General features: G+C 37.1%; 1 protein-coding gene across 3 annotated transcripts in view; it reads left to right on the top strand.

The window, feature by feature from the left end:
* The window catches only part of ADIPOR2 (adiponectin receptor 2), a 79,881-nt gene that overhangs the window by 16,743 nt on the left and 45,348 nt on the right, over positions 1 to 17,790 (top strand). For 2 of the 3 annotated variants that reach the window (XM_012747237.3, XM_012747236.2), the window contains exon 2: positions 17,479 to 17,735. The exons of the other annotated variant lie outside the window; for it this stretch is intronic. In XM_012747237.3, the coding sequence (XP_012602691.1) occupies positions 17,565 to 17,735 (171 nt within the window). In that variant the 5' untranslated portion in view covers positions 17,479 to 17,564. The remainder of the gene's footprint in view (positions 1 to 17,478; positions 17,736 to 17,790) is intronic. 3 annotated transcript variants of the gene reach the window in all.

Below are 17,790 nucleotides of genomic sequence, written 5' to 3'. Positions count from 1 at the left end.
AATGCCCATTTGCCCCCCTTCCCCCAAAAGTCTGAGTCTCCATCATGACCATCCCCCAGATGGTGCACATCTCACTCATTATGTATGTATATACCCACCCCCCTATGTGTTTTAAATAATAACTCTCCATTCTTCCCTTCCCTTCCCCCAGCTCCTGATGACCTGATTACACTTTGTGACTGTATAAAATAATTTACCTGTTCTAGGCATCATATAAATGGAGTCATACAGTATTTGTCTTTTGGTGTCTGGCTTATTTCACTTAGCATGCATGTTATAGCATGTATAAGAATTTCATTTCTGTTTATGCTTGAATAATATTCCATTGTATATGAAGACCAAGGGTGGTCCTTTCTATGGTTGAACACTATTCCATTTTATGTTTATACCACGTTTGTCCATTCATCTGTTGACAGACTTTTGGGTTACTTCCACCTTTGAGCTATTGTGAATATTGCTTCTATATAGGTCCTTTTTTTAAATGGCATCTAATTTTATATTCTCTTATAGGTTTTTCATGATGTGAGCATGTACATATTAACCGAGATAATAAAATTTAATATAATTTTGATCATAAAATGTTCATAATGATTGGAGATTTGATTTTATAATAAACTTTTTTTTTATAATAAACTTTTATGTGGCCTTGTGTGGTAGCTCACACCTGTAGTCTTAGCACTCTGGGAGGCCGAGGTGGGAGGATTGTTTGAGCTCAGGAGTTTGAGACCAGCCTGAGCAAGACTGAGACCCCATCTATACCAAAAAAATAGAAAGAAATTAGCCGGACAACTAAAAAAAAAAAAATACATACACACATATATATACATATATATATATATATATAAATATCTCTATATAGATATATATTGACATATATCCATATCTATAGATATAGATATATCTAGATATATAAATAAATCAGCCGGGCATGGTGGCACATGCCTGTAGTCCCAGCTACTCGGGAGGCTGAGACAGGAAGATCATTTAAGCCCAGGAGTTTGAGGTTGCCATGAGCTAGGCTGACGCCACGGCAACAGAGTGAGACTCTGTCTCAAAAAAAAAAAAAAAGCCAGAAAGTTTTGTTAGCTTCTGTGTTTTATTTATAAATTCACCTCCTTATATTGAGCCAGAAAAGCTCTGACTCTGGGCTATAGTGAGCTATAGTGTCACCTTAGGCTACAGAGCAAGATCTGTCTCTTAAAAAAAAAAAAAAAAAAAGGCTCTAACTCTGTTATGTCTTGTTTTAGAGGAAACCAAACATTCTTTTTTTCTTTCCCCAGGGAGTTTGTATTTCCTTCCTTTTATATTTTTTCTTTAAAGAGAGTCTGGCATAATGTCAGAGCCTGGAAGAATGAAATATACTGAATAGGCAATTAAGTGAACTCTCCATCCAGCAGAAGGCATCTTATCTTGAATTGCTAGTGTTTTATGCTGGTCCCCCTTTCTCTTCCTTTCACCTTTTTGGTGTGGATAAACTCAGCCATTCACAACTATTTGGCAGTTTCACACATGTTTATTCATGGAGTGGGCATACTTAAGAGACATTTTCTTTTGTGTTTGATGAAGAAGCCATTTTGGATCTTTTTCTCCGTTGTAATCTGGTACTGAATTTTTAGATTCATGTTTCCTTTGAAGAGCAAAGGAATATTTTTCTCAAAAATGAGAATTAATAATTGCATTGGTAACAACAAAAAGTTCATCTCTATTAAAGATATTTGGGGGAAGGTCATTTGTTTTTAAAGAATAACATTTCTTGTGTGAGTCATTCTATTCAGCAAAATTTCCTTTGTAATAATTTTATACTGCCATATAATTTTTTTGGGGGGGTAACTTTTATTTTAAATTAAAAAAACTCTAAAAGTTTTTATTTTAGAAGGGCAGTAGAACAATTGAAGGAGGAATTTTAAGTCAACAATAAAACATGAATTCATTCCTTCAAAAGCTGAAAATTTTCTGCCAGGAACAGTCTATGCTAGGCTCTTAGCCCAGGAATTCCCTTTATACTCTTGAATATTGAGGACCCCTATACCACTGCTTTTCTCTGAGCACATGCGCGTGTGTGAGAGAAAGAGAAAGAGACATGCACACACACATTCACTTACTGTACTGGAAATTAAAACAAGAAATTAATTCATTTAAAAATAATCCATTACATAGTAACACAAATAACATTTCAATAAAGTAACCATTTTCCAAAAATAAAAAAAATAGTGAGAAATTTTGCAGATTTCTTTAATGTCTGGGTTAATTGATGATAACTGAATTCTTGTATCTGTGTCTGTATTAAATCTGTTGTGATAGCACACATCATGTAGCCTCTGGGTTACTCCAGTGTTCACTTATGAAAGAATGAGAGTGATAAAGGTAATGTCTTGGAAGTATTAATTTAACCTGGTAGACCTCCTGGAAGAGTCTTAGGGAGCCCCAGAGATATTCAGACCACAGTTTGTTTTGTTTTGTTTTTTTTGAGACAGAGTCTTGCTCTGTTGCCTGGGTTAGAGTGCTGTTGTTTCGGTCGAGCTTACAGCAACCTCAAACTCCTGGGCTCAAGTAGTTGTCCTGCCTCAGTCTCCCGAGTAGCTGGGACTACAGGCATGTGCCATCATGCCTGGCTAATTTTTCTGTTGTAGTAAAGAGGGGGTTTCACTCTTGCTTAGGCTGGTCTTGAACTTCTGATGTCAAGCTGTCCTTCTGCCTCGGCCTCCCAGAGTGCTAGGATTACAGGCATGAGCCACCATGCCCAGCCCAGACCACAGTTAGAAAACCAGTGTCTTATCCAGGGACTAAACATCTGTCTTACCCTTTACTCTTTAAAGCAAAGATACATAGAATTGTCCATCGCCTTATAATGGTCTTTTCTCCAATTGTCTATAGTATTCGAGCTGTGTTCTCTTAGTCTTAGGTTAATTTGAACTTTTTGAACTATGCTACTAGAGAACATAGTCATTACTTTTGTTGTTTCAACATTTTAATAAATGTTATGTTAGTTCTGGACCCAGTGAACTTAACAGAGTGATTTGAATAGGCAAAATAATATAAAGAAGTATTAACTATACAGGAGGTTGGGGTTGAGGAATTGCCTAGTAAGAAACAAAGAGCTAGCAAAGAGCTTAGTAAGAAGCTAGAGTATAGGAGAAGCAGCTATAAGGGGCAGCTGCTACCCCTAAAGTTGAGATAGAATACCCAAGGAAGAGGCCTTTCCATTCCCACCCTGCTTGAGATCTAGATCTTGTTGGAGAGGACATGGCTGGGGCTCACTGAATGGCAGAGAAGTTGCTGTGGTGCTGAGCTGGCAGAACTTGTTGGAAAAATACCCTATAGAATTTTCTGAAAATTCACCTTTTAGGGTGCTGATGAACCCTGCCAAGTTAGCACACCAATAAACACAACATTTTTATTCTGTGCATTTCTGCATTGCCCTCTCCTGACAAGACTTAGCATTATGGCATATGGCAAAGGAAAAATATTTGAAGGGCCCAGATTTTTTTCACAATGCAGGCAAAAAAGATGAATTTGGAGTGGAGATACAATAAGTTGATAAGGGGCCTAGTCTACCCCTTTGATACTTACAACTCTTTGAATACCTCAACTTCCACTACACTCTTCTACACAGCAAATCATGATTAGGAAGTTGATTAGGAAATGATGATAAGGATTAAGCTCTTTCAAGGTGGGAACCTTAGGAGTCAGTGCACTTTGGAGGTATAGTATGAAAGGTATAATTGCATTTCATTTACTGTTTGGGAATGCTGTTTATATGGAGCTCATAGATTGAAGATATCCTTTCCAGAGTAAAAGCTTGAAACAGATTTTGCAGAGTGCTTCTGTTTTGGTTTGGTTTAGAGATCTAGGATTTTTCAAACTTCTTTACACTTGGCAGTAAAAATTCGCAAATAAGAGCAATTTTTCATGTGTTTAATCACTCCAAGTTTCCAGAAGCACTTAATTGTAAGATGTTGTTGACAGGTGAGATTAAGCAGACTTTTTTATTAAGTGGTTATGGAGAAGATTTAAAAAAAAAATTTAGTTATTACAATTTCTTATTTGCTACAGTAACAAGTTACCACAAATTTAGAGATTTAAAACAACAGAGGTTTATTATCTTATGGTTCTGCAGGTCAGAGATGTGCTGGAGGATTTCACTGGACTAAAATCAAGGTGTCAGCCTGGCCAAGGTCCTTTCTGAAGGCTCCAGGGGAGAATCTGTTCCCTTGCTTTTCTAGCTTTTAGTGACATCATCTTCCAGCAACAGTGCAGCTCTTTGTGTCTGTTTCCTATAGTCATGTTTTTCTTTCTGACTCTAAACTATTCTGCTTCCCTCTGCTACTTTTAAGGTTACATTAGGCCCACTGGATAATCCAGGACAATCTCGCTGTTCACTGGATTAGCGATTTTAGTTTTCCTTTGCCATGCAACATATTTGTAACATGGTCACAGGTTCCAGGAATTAGCATCTGGAAGTCTTTGGGGGACTGTTATTTTGTCTACCACATTTTACTTACCTTACAGTTCTTTTAAAAAGAGGGGAACTTGTAGGTATTATGTTTCAGATCTGACTTTAACAGCAACAATAAAAATGGAACTCAGCTTTCCTGTTTCTTACCTTTAGGTTGAAATTTTGTTCTGTGGAAGTAGAAGATACTTTGTCAGTTTTTCCTTATATGCTATCAAGAAGTTTCTTATGGGGGAATGATTCTTCTGAATTCCTTTTGTCTTAACCTTTGTTTGAAAAGAGCAAAAAATATATATTTTTAAAAGAGTTAAAGAAAAGTTACCATGTTTATGGTTATTGTTATGTATTAATAATATAAAGAAAGAAGCACCTGGAAACAGAATTAGAGAATTGTAGTCTCAGGTGAGGTTAGAAATTTTGTTGTGGGGTTACTTGCTCCTTTTTAGAAAATCTTTATTAAACCAGAATTTAATGGTCTTGTATTTCTCTATGTCTGCTTACTAGCCACCTTCAGGTTGGTGGTAGGACATGTCATTTGATCTGTAAGCTTAAAAATTTTTTCTTTTGTTAACATCCTCATGTTGTGAGAAGAAATATAATTTATAGAAGAATGTTAATTTTCTTAGGCTTAAGACAGAACTCTTCAGAAAAAACTTGTGTGGCAGTTTTTTGTTCTACTGTTTGCATAGTTATGTAGACAGACATAGATGCATATACTTCTACTCTAGGCTTTGGGATGCTATGTTAATTGTTGCTAGGTAGGGAAGTCTTGAGATTTCCTTCTCTGTGAAATGGAGGTGGTAAAGTAAAACTGTTGTCTTAGGTCAAGGTTGGCAAACTGTAGCTAGCCACCAGGTATCCTGCCTGTTTTTGTATGGCTTATGAGCTAAGGTTGGTTTTTACATTTAAAAATAGTTTAAACAAAATAATGTTTTGCAATATGTGAATGAAAATTATATGAAATGGAAATTTCAGTGTTCATAAATAAAGTTTTATTGGAACACAGCCACACTCATTCATTCATGTGTTGTTCATGGCCACTTTTGTGCTACACTGGTTGAGTAATTTTGTAGGAGAGACTTTTTGTGGCCTACAAAACCTAAAATATATACCATCTGGCCTTTTATAGAAAAAGTTTGTTGACCCTGCTTTAGAATGTTAGGAGCACTGATTAGTTATTACTTTAATCACATATGCTCTTTTTTAAAATTTTTATTTTATTTATTTTATTTTTATTTTTTGAGACAGAGTCTTACTCTTTGCCCAGGGTACAGTGCCATGGTGTCAGCCTAGCTCACAGCAACTTCAAACTCCTAGGCTCAAGGGATCCTTCTGCCTCAGCCTCCCAAGTAGCTGGGACTACAGGCATGCACCACCATGCCCAGCTCATTTTTTCTATATTTTTAGTTGGCCAATTAATTTCTATTTATAGTAGAGACAGGATCTCACTCTTGCTCAGGCTGGTTTCGAACTCCTGACCTTTAGCAATCCTCCTGCCTCAGCCTCCCAGAGTGCTAGGATTACAGGTGTGAGCCGCCATGCCTAACCTTACACAAGCTCTTGAAGCAGCTTCCACAAATTGCTTATTAGATGGCTAAAAATTAAATTATAAGTAGCTATATAAAGGGTTGTGGTGATGTCATGTACTACTGGTGGTAAACTTTGAGATGTAATTATTCAGTTATTTCTGTAGAAAAATGTGAAAATAATGTGCTATTCTGTTGAAAGCCAAGTATATTAATTTGCTAAGGCTGCCAGTACCACAGATTGGATGTCTTAAATGACAGATATTGATTTTGTCAGAGTTCTGGGGGCTAGAATTCTGAGATCAAGATGTCAGCAGGTTTGGTTTCTCCTAAGGCCTCTCTCCTTGGTTTACAGATGGCTACCTTCTGTCTGTGTCCTCCTCACAGGGCCTTTCCTCTGGGCATGCATTCCTGGTGTCTCTTTCTCTTCTTCTATCAGTCATAATGGATTGAGGCCCCCACCCATGTAACCTCATTTAACCTTAATTACCTCTTTAAAGCCCCTGTAACCAAATATAGTCATTGTAAGGTACTGGGGGTTAGGGCATCAACATATGACTTTTGAGGGGATATAATTCAGTCCATAGCACCAAGGAATTTCTAATAGACACTTCATTTATCTATTAAGCAGATCTTGAGGGTGTGCTGTGTGACAGATACTATTCTAGATGAATATGGTGAATAAGACAGATTAGGTTTAACAAGGAGCTGATGATTTAGTGGGGAAATACAGGCATTTAAAGGAAAATAAATAATTTCAGAGAGTGATAAGGACTATGAAGGAAATTAAACACTGTAAAGTGTTAAGAGTGACTGGTGTGAAGGGTGAAGTAATGCTATTTTAGGGTGGTTAGGTGAGGGCTTCCTGAAAAGGTGACCTTTCACCTGAGAGCATAAATGGTAAGGGATAGTTAGCTAGTTAAGTGCCCAAGCCTGTTTCCAGGGCCTGCTGCTGGTCAAGGTTGGTATGGAAAAGGATCAAAATCATGAGCCAATTAGGGAGCTTTGTAAGTTGAGATTGGAGAGGTTGGTAGGGATGAAATCATGAAGGACCTCATTGAGATTATAGTAAAGATTTTGGTTTTCTTTTGCACAAGAAATAAAATCTACTTGAGGGATTTTAGGAAGAGTGACATGATTTTTCTATTTGGAAGAGTACTTTTACTGTCAAATAAAGAGACGAGACTGCACGTATGAGAGTAGTAGATAGGGAGACCAGTTAGGAGATTATCAAAGTATTGTAAGTCAGAGATATTGGTAGTTTAGCTTAAGATAGTGGCAGAGAAGAGGAAAAGAAATAGAATTTGAGAGAGATTTTAGAGAGAAAAATCCATGGTATTTGCTAGTGGATTAGGTATAGGGATTTGGGAAGAGGGAGGAATATCTTTGCAAATAATGTCTAATACTGTCCATTATGGCAAGTAAACCTACAGTGTTAGCAAATCTAGTGATTGTGGCAGCAGCAAATTGCAGGATATAATTTGGAAAGGTAAAAACCTTCAGTCATTAAATAGAAAAACATAAGGCAAGTAAACAGTGCTGTGGTTTAATTGTGGTCCAACTGACAGGCTTAAAACTACTAGAAAACCTGTAGGGAATTCATGGTTTGTCATAAAGTGTGCTGTTGGGACAAATAATCTGTTTGGAACTAAAAAGACCTGGAAAGTATTATAAAATAATGAATGTCAGGTTTGGTGGAAGGACTATGCATGCCATTAAGTGATTTTCTTTAGAGCTAGAGTTATTTATTCCAAGGTAAATTTTTTTTAAATGGACAAGATTTTTGATGAAAGTGGATGTACATAAAATAATGTTAGGTAAAGATGAATGGAGATGAAAGGAATAGGTTAAGACTATCTTCTTAAAAGTTTGAACTATTTTTGTCAAAAATAATTTTATTACTTCTTGGCTAGACTTTGAAAAGTAAAAAAAAAAAAAAGAATTTTATGGTTATTGAACTCTCGATGAGGAATCAGAGAATTGAGATCTGGTCTGGTTTTGCCAGTTTTTTTCCTATGGTTAGATCTTCCTCTGAGCCTCAGGTCCCACATCCATAAGCAGGCATTTAGTAAATGGCTAATTTTAGAAGAAAGAAGGCATTCAGAGATGCACAGTAATTCTAGATTCTTAATGGAACACATTCATCCCTTGGTATCCATAGAGGATTGGTTCCAGGACCTCCCATAGATACCAAAATCCATGAATGTTCAAATTCCTGGTGTAAAATAGGGTAGTGTTTGCATATAAACTGTAAATATCTTCCTGTATACTTTAAACCATCTCTAAATTACTTAATACAATTTAAATGCTATGTAGACAGTTATTATACTGTATTGTTTAGGAAAAAAAGGAAACAGGAGAAAAAAGCCTGTCCATGTTCCGTACAGATGCATTTTCCCCCAATTTCTTTCTTTTCTTTTTTTATTTTTTGAGACAGAGTCTCACTCTTGTTCCCCGGGCTAGAGTGCAATGGAGTCAGCTTAGCTCATAGCAGCCTCATACTCTTGGGCTCAAGCGACCCTTCTGCCTCAGCCTCCTGAGTAGCTGGGACTACAGGTGTGCACCACTACACCTGGCTAATTTTTTTTTCTACATATATGTTTAGTTGTCTGGCTAATTTCTTTCTGTTTTTAGTAGAGACGGGGGTCTCACTCTTGCTCAGGCTGGTCTCGAACTCCTGACCTCAAGCATTCCTCCCGCCTTGGCCTCCCAGAGTGCTAGGATTACAGGCATGAGCCACCACGCTCGGCCAAAACTAGTCTTAATAACTTTAAAAAGATTGAAATCACGCAAAGTGTCTTTTCTGGTCACAATGGAATGAAAGTAGAAACAAGAGAAGGAAAACTGGAAAATTTATAAACGTGGAATTTAACACACTCTTAACTAATTTGGTCAAAGAAAAATCACAAGGAAAATTAGAGAAATTAGAAAATATCTTGGGACAAATGAAACAAAAACAAAACATACCAAAACTTAGGAGATGCAAAATATGTATCATTTAATACAATGAACTAAAAAAAAAAAACAGTTAAGAGAAGAAAGGGGAAAAAAACACATTTGTACTGTCTTTTATGGTTACATAACTAAATTTTTGGGGGTGGTGGTGATGTGTGGATTTGAATTACTGTTTGAAGTTACTTGCTTTCAGGCTTTAGTATTACTTTTATGATGATTCTGCCAGCAACAAAATCTCAGTTCTGTTATATTTTAAAATCTGGGAAAGTCTTTATTTCACCTTCAGTTTTGAAAGATGGCTTTGCTAGATATAAGATTCTTGGTTGACAACCTCCTCCCCCTTTCAGGTCTTTTGAGTATGTTATCTCACTATCTTCTCTCTGCCATTGTTTCTGCTTACAAGTCAGCTGCTAATCTTACTGAGTCTCATTTTAAATAATGAGTCATTTTTTTTTTTTTTCCTGCTGCTGCCTTCAAGATTTTCTCCTTGCCTTTGACTTTTAGCATTTTTACTATGAAGCATCTGTCTGTGAATGTCTTTGCATTTCTCCTATTTGGAATTTATTGTGTTTCCTGGATGTATAGTTTAGTGTTTTCAATAACTTTTTCTTTTGAGACACAGTCTCACTCTGTTGCCTGGGCTGGAGTGCTGTGGCATCAGCCTAGCTCACAGCAACCTTAAACTCCTGGGCTAATCTTCCTGCCTCAGCCTCCCAAGTAGCTGGGACTACAGGCGTGTGCCACCCCGCCCAGCTAATTTTTCTATTTTTAGTAGAGACGGAATATCACTCCTGTTCAGGCTGGCCTCGAACTCCTGAGCTCAAGCCATCCTCCTTCCTCAGCCTCCCAGAGTGCTAGAATTACAGGTGTAAGCTACCACACCTGCCCTGTTTTCAATAAATTTGTGAAGTTTTTAGCCATTATTTCTTTGAATTTTTTTTTCCTACTCCTTTCTCTCTCTCTTTTTGGTACTCTCATACTGCTTACATTGATGTGCTTAAGGGTGTCCCACGTATCTCTAAGACTCTATTTTACTTCTTTCTTGTCTTTGTCCTTTGGCTTGCATAATCTTTATCAATCTAGCTTCAATTTTACTTATTCTTTCTTCTGCAGGTCTACTGTTGTGCCCCTGTAGTGATTTTTAAAATTTCAGTTGTCATACTTTTCATAATTTCCATTTGGTTCTTCTCTTTCTAATTTCTGTCTCTTTATTGATATTCTGTATTATGCTTTCATTTACCTCTTTAATCATAGTTTCCTTTCATTCTGTGAACATTTAATGGTTACGTTAAAGTCTTTTTATGATAAATTTGACATCTGTTCTCTCACAGGCATTTTTCATTGCTTACTCCCTCCCCCCATTGTATGGGCTGCACTTTTTCATTAATATTTTTTATATTATATGCCTCATAATTTTTTTTTTAATCTGGACATGTTAAATGATAACTCTGTAGCAGTTCTGGGTACTGGTCCCCCTTCTTCCAGGGTTTACTATTATTTGATTGTTTAGTGACTGACTGGATTATTTTAGTGAACTTTGTTTCCCTCCCTAGTCTTCACTCTCTAACTTGGGATAAGCCTTCAGTCACACTGAGATGATAGTGTTTTTGGTAGGGTCCTCTTCTCTTCATTTCTGGAACATACCCAGCTTTAAACTCCACTAATTGCTGGATGATTGCTCTATTGATTTCAACCAATGCCCTGAAGTAAAAGTTGTCCTAAGACTAATCCAAATTCTGGTTTCTTTGAAGGAATAGTTTCTGGGATCAGTGTTTAATTTTGTTCTGATCCCTGGTTCTGTTGCTTTGGGAAAAGATTAGGAGCTATATGGGGTTTTTTGTTTACCTTCTCTCCTGAGGGAAACTCTGAGCTTGTTCTCTAGAGGTGTGGGAGTGGGAACAATGACAAGTTTCTCTCTGAGTGACAACCCATTCGTTCTAGGAGATGAGCGTTCAGTGGGAGGGTAGGTAGTAGCCTTCGGTCCCACTGGTGTGGAAGCACCGCATGATGAGCAGGGTTGAGAATGGTAAGAGTTTCATTATTCTCAGTGTGACAGGCCCTAGGTAGAGCTTTTGTTCAACAAGTGGGGTCTGGGCAGAAAGGAGTCCCCACTTCCAAACTGTGTTTGTGAAGGACTTAGCCTCAAGCAACAGGTAGCTGGGGAAGGATTAATGAGAAACACTGATGTCCTGCTCCTGGGGTTAGGGGAGAAACCTCTTCATCTGGGTGGAGAGTGCAGAGGGAACTTGCATCAGTCTGGAGTGGAGTCTCTGCTTCTTTGAGCTGGGAGAGGGTGGATAGGAAAAAAGAGGTTCAAATACCACAGTCTGTAATTGAATTTTCATAGGTGTCTTTAAACAGATGTTTCTTCGTTTGCTATTTGCCCTTTGGAGTATTTCCAATGGTTGTTTTTTTCATAGTTTTCACCAGTTTCTCTGGGGAGCAGGCCATTGGAGCTCCTTGCACTGTCATGCCAGAAGTCAGTCTCCTTGTTGTTACTGTTTTGTTTTGTTTTTTTTTAAAGTCATTCTGATTAGGTTTGTAGTGCTATCTCATGGTGGTTTTTTTTTTTTGAGACAGAGTCTCGCTTTGTTGCCCAGGCTAGAGTGAGTGCCGTGGCATCAGCCTAGCTCACAGCAACCTCAAACTACTGGGCTCAAGGGATCCTCCTGCCTCAGTCTCCCAAGTAGCTGGGACTACAGGCATGTGCCACCATGCCCGGCTAATTTTTTGTATATATTAGTTGGCCAATTAATTTCTTTCTATTTATAGTAGAGATGGGGTCTCGCTCTTGCTCAGGCTGGTTTCGAACTCCTGACCTCGAGCAATCCGCCCGCCTCGGCCTCCCAGAGAGCTAGGATTACAGGCGTGAGCCACCGCGCCCGGCCTCATGGTGGTTTTAATTTGCATTTCCTAGGTGGCTAATGATGTTGAACATCTTTACATATGACTATTTGCCATCAGTGTATCTATCCTCTTTGGTGAGATGTTCATTTGTGACATTTTTCATTTTCCAGTTGGATTGTTTTTGTACTGTTTAATTTTGAGAATTCATACTAATGCTGTATTGGATATGTGATGTGCAAATATTTTCTCCCAGTCCTTAATTTGTCTTTTCAACTTCTTATCAGGGTCTCTCAGAAAAGTTAATTTTTGTAAGTCCAGTTATCAGTGTTTCCCTTAATGGATTGTACTTTCGGTGTCAAGTTTTAGAACTCTATGCCTAGCTCTAGATTTTCCCATGGCTTTTTTGTTTTATTTTTTTTATTTTTTTTTTTTTTGAGACAGATTGTCACTTTGTTGCCTAGGCTAGAGTGCCAAGGTGTCAGCCTAGCTCCCAGCAACCTCAAACTCCTGGGCTCAACCAATCCTTCTGCCTCAGCCTCCCAAGTAGCTGGGACTACAGGCATGTGCCACCATGCCCGGCTAATTTTTTATATGTATTTTTAGTTGGCCAATTAATTTCTTTCTATTTTTAGTAGAGAGGGGGTCTCGCTCTTCTTCAGGTTGGTTTCAAACTCTTGACCTTGAGTGATCCTCCTGCCTTGGCCTCCCAGAGTGCTAGGATTATAGGCGTGAGCCACCGTGCCCGGCCTCCCCTGTGTTTTTAAAGGAAGTTTTATAGTTTTGCATTTTACATTTAAGTCCACAATCCATTTTGAGTTAATATTTTTATAAGGTATGAGGTTTAGATTGATGTTCATTTTGTTTGTCTTTTGCCTATGGATGTTCAATTATTTCAGCACCATTTGTTGAAAAAGACTATCCTTCTTTCATTGAATTGCTTTGGCATATTTATAAAATAATAGGCATACTTGTATCAGTCATTTCTGGGTTCTCTATTCTGTTCCTGTCACTCTTTATATGTATTCCTCTGCCAAAACCACACTGTCTGGACTACTGTGGCTGTATAGTAAGTAGGCCTTCAATCAGGTAAAGACATTCTTCTCATTTTTAAAATTGTTTTGGTTAGTCTAGAGCTGTGCTTTCCATAGAAATTTTAGAATAAGTTTGTTTATATCTACAAAAATCTTTGCTGAGATCTTGATAAGAATTACATTAAACCTATAGAACAATTTGGAGAGAATTGATATCTTTACTGTGTTGAGTCTTCTAATCCTTGAACATAGTATATTGCTGTTTGTTTAGATTTTAGATTTCTTTCATCAATATTTTATAATTTTTAGCATGCAGATCCAGTGCATATTTTGTTAAGTGTATACTTAAAGTACATAATTATTTTGAAGCAATTGTAAATGGTATTATTTAAAATTTAAGTTTCTACATGTTTATTGTTAATATATAGAAATGTAATTGATATTTGGTGTTCATCTTGAATCCTGTGACCTCCTGAACTCATTTATTATTTTTAGAAATATTTTTGTAGATCCTGAGTAACATTTTAAGATTTGTTTTGAGGTGTTTTATCTTTTTTCTATTGCAATGTATTTTTTCTTCCACAATGACCAAATATTGTTTGGTTTTGGGACGAAGGCTGGTGATATACATATATTTTATGTCCAATCACGTTGATGAATTTTCTTATTTATAATATTTTTTTCAGTTGATTCTCTTGGGTTTTATAGGTGAAACAGTCATATAATCTGGAATACTTACAGTTTTGTCTTTCTCTTTCCAATTTTTGTACCCCTAATTATTTCCTCATTTAATGTCTAAAACTCCAAGATGGATTTAAATAATGTGGGTGATAAAGTTTACCTTTCCTTCTGTTAACAGAACAAAATCCCAAACTCTGTAAAATAATTTACAGAGGTTTATTTTGGGCTGAGTGTATGTAACCACAGCCCAGAGAAACATGCCCTCATGAAGTCTTGAGAAAATGCTCCCAAGGTAGCTGTACAGTGTGGTTTTATACATTCATGGAGACAGGAATTACATGTAAAATCATAAATCAATACGTGGAAGGTGAACATTAGTTTGGCCCCCAAAGGCAGCATATGGGGTGGGGAGAGGCTTAAAGATTCTTTGACTTGTAATGGGTTAAAGAAATGAACTTGAACTTTGCCTAAAGGATGGGAATGTGTTAAGGTAAGAAAGTTTGTTAATCAGAGACAAGGGCACTGGATTGAGACTCCAGTGATCTGTTAAATAGATTAATGGCCTGTAGGTGTGGTTTAACCTTTGTCTTGCATGGCCTTAGGCCTATTAATGATATACTATCTTATTGTTACAAAGAATAACTCCAAAAGGTAGGGGGCATGACCAGTTGTGTGTATGACTGCCCTTCTTGTGGTGGGCAACTCAGCTTTAAGGTTTTTCTGGAGTCCTCTTGGCCAAGAGGGGGGTCCATTCTGTTGGCTGGTGGGGGGAGTGGTAAGATTTTATTTTAGTTCACACTTCTGATTTCACTTTAGACTGACTTGTTTGTTTTTTATTTCAAGGCATTGCATTCTAGTAGGAATTAATTTATTCAGTAGGTAGAATGCAAATAAAGTAAAATATATAGTGAATTTCAGTTCTTTAGGGTATTCTAGGATTGGGGTATTCTGTTTTGTTAACTTTTTGGAGCCTGAGGGTTGACATAAATACTTTTTTTTTTTTTTTTTTTTTTTGAGACAGAGTCTCGCTTTCTTGCCCAGGCTAGAGTGAGTGCCGTGGCGTCAGCCTCGCTCACAGCAACCTCAGACTCCTGGGCTCAAGCAATCCTCCTGCCTCAGCCTCCCGAGTAGCTGGGACTACAGGCACGAGCCACCATGCCCGGCTGATTTTTTATATTATATATATTAGTTGGCCAATTAATTTCTTTCTATTTTTATGGTAGAGACGGGGTCTCGCTCAGGCTGGTTTTGAACTCCTGACCTTGAGCAATCTGCCCGCCTCGGCCTCCCAGAGTGCTAGGATTACAGGCGTGAGCCACCGCGCCCGGCCCATAAATACTTTTTCATTCAGCAAGTCTATTGTTGAAACTCTATATTGATAGGCTTTCCTGCTTTAGTATATAGGGTGGGGAATATTATTAAATATTTTCAAAGATTTTGCAGTGCTTTATTTTCTTGATTCTTATTTTTCGGTACTTATAAATTTAGAAAACATCGTTGATAGGAATATATATTGATCTCAGGACTTTCCTGGAAATTTATTTTCTTATTCCTTTTTATTTTAAAGAGAAGCCTTAAACAATTTTTTGGGAACACTTATTTCTTGTCATTTGCTTTCTTTTTCTGAGTTAAGGTTTACAAAACAATTCTAACCAATGGAGCATGCTGTTTATATTCTCATAAATGAGCAACACTGTTCCATATATATAGCTCCTGCTTATGATAAGTTTGGTGTAGTCATATTTCAAGAACACTTTTAAGATGCTTTATTCTACTTGCTACAGTTTGAGAATGAAAATCCCAAATCTGTAGTTTACTTGTGATGTAAACCAACTAGCTTGAGGGTTCAATTTCTTATTTTTTTCACCCCTGTCTTAGTTTTGTTGGGCAGTGGAAAGTGCATGAAGTTCATGAGGTCAGGAAGACCTGGGTATAAATTTTAGCTGTTTCTCTTTGTTACCTAATTATCTTGAATGCATTACTTAATCTGTGAGCCTCAGTTTCCATATCTGTTACATAGAGGATAATAATACCTCAGAGGCCTATATTTAAGGATTATATGAGATACCATGTGTAAATTCTCTGGTACAGAATTTACCTTTGTTAATCCTCTATAAAGGATAGTTGCCTCTTCCCTGAAACAAAACGAAATGGTGGGTGTGAACTAGCTTTGTTAGCTGTAAATAATTAAATATGAACCATTGTGTCCTCTTTTAGAAATGGGCATTAGTAACATAGTTTATAATATCAAGTAGTATAATGTGCTTGTTCAGGGTCAGAAATGGTTAAGTACATGCCCAAGTTTGGTGATCCTTAAAAGATTTGTGTTTGTTGCTGCTGGTGGTGTTTTGTTTTTTGTTTGTTTGTTTTGAGTTAGTCTCACTCTGTCACGCTAGGTGGAGTGTAGTGGCCTCTCAAAGCTCACTGCAACCTCAAACTCCTGGGCTCAAGCAATAGCCCTGCCTCAGCCTCCTGAGTAGCTGGGACCACAGATGTGTGCCATGGTGCCTGGCTAATTTTTGTGTTTTTGTAGATATGGCGTCTTGCTCTTGCTTAGGCTGGTCTCAAACTCCTGAGCTCAAGCAGTCCTCCTGCCTCGGCCTCCCAGAGTGGTAGGGTACAGGCACGAGCCACTGTGCCCAGCCTTGTGTGTGTTCTTGCTCCATCAACTTTCAAAGTCCTTAGAGAAATCCTGTAGCAAACTCACATGATTTATGAGACTAACAGTTGGCTAATTCTTAGTCTAATTCTAATTCTTTGACTAATTCTTAGTCTGTGTATCCATATAAATGAACACTGAATACACCTGTTACTTTCTTTTTATGGAATCTAGGCCCTCCCACTTTGCCTCACTCCTCCTTTCCCCAGTAAGAACTTTGAATCTTGTGGGATTTAAGAACTAGCATATACCCTGGTCTCTTCCTGTTTTGGTAGTTCTGGTTGGATTGACTATGATAATCCTTATTTGGATATGCAACTAATTGTCTAAAATAAGCTTGTGTACCATGAGTTAAGAGTTAGAGTGCCAAGGACTTGAAAGGATTGAACTCCTATGAAACTTACTTGTTCCAGTCCATTTTAGAGAGAGATTAATGATTTCTGAAAATGTTTTTACTACTCAAGAACATTGAAGTATTTACCAAATATTCATTAAACACTTATGTGCGTAGCACTTTCTAGGAACCCAGATGGATATAAAAGGAGGAGTATGCTTTGGTCCTAAGTTTCTTCCTTTCAGGGTAGTTTAGTCAGAGTTCAAAACAACTAAAAAAATGTGGAAATGTCAGACATTAACCTTTGAATGCAAAACATTACCAATAATAAGTGCTATATAAACTCAGAGACTTTGTCCTATTTATTTTAATACAAAGCATGGTGAATTTTGGTTTCCTCACCTGTGAAATAGAAATAAAAATATCCTATAGGATCACTGTGATGTTTAAATGAGGTTAGATGTGTAAAAACCCAGTTATAATATATAAACCTACATATATTCTTCTAACATATACAATTTGGATTTAGAATTCTAATTTTAAATTAGAATCATATATATTTTTTCTATATTTTTAATTGGAAAAGTAATATATAGTAAAAAAAAAAAAATGCAGGCAGAACAATGTGAAAAGTATTCTCCCTTGAGACCCTAGGTTCTTTGTGTACTTCTGTACCCAAAGCATGGTTTTGAATATTTTCCAATAATTATACTAATACATACACACTTACAGACAATTATATATTTTTATAACATCTAAGTGGGAAAATATTATACATGTTGTCTTGTATCCTGCTTTTATAATTTAAAAAAGATTTTGGCAGTCTCCTCATCAACAAATATAGGCTTTTAATACATTATTCTTTTGTTATTTTTAATGATTGTTGAGTGTTCTATTGTTCGAATGTATAATAATATAACTATGTCTTTTTCCCAGCACTCATTTAATGTACTTATTCAAAATATATTTATTCAGAACTTTCCTGTCTTTAGGGTCAATTCACTACTCTGAAAGTACATTCTCCCAAGAAGAAGGGACAGAAAGAAAGACCTCTTTGTAAGAAAGCCTTGAGTATCCCATGAACGAGCCAGCAGAAAACCGATTGGGGTGCAGCAGGACTCCAGAGCCAAATATAAGGCTCAGAAAAGGGCACCAGCTTGATGGTACAAGGGGAGGTGATAATGACAACCACCAAGGAGATTTGGAGCCTATTATAGAGGCATCTGCTCGTTCTTCCCATCATAGAAAAGTAAGTAATGTTGGAAGGATGGTAAACAAAACAAAAATTTATGGGGATATGGTAA

This window comes from Microcebus murinus, chromosome 10 (assembly GCF_040939455.1).
Source record: "Microcebus murinus isolate Inina chromosome 10, M.murinus_Inina_mat1.0, whole genome shotgun sequence".
NCBI lineage: Eukaryota > Metazoa > Chordata > Mammalia > Primates > Cheirogaleidae > Microcebus > Microcebus murinus.
Note: the sequence above shows the minus strand (reverse complement) of the source record. Positions and strands in the feature narration are given on the sequence as shown.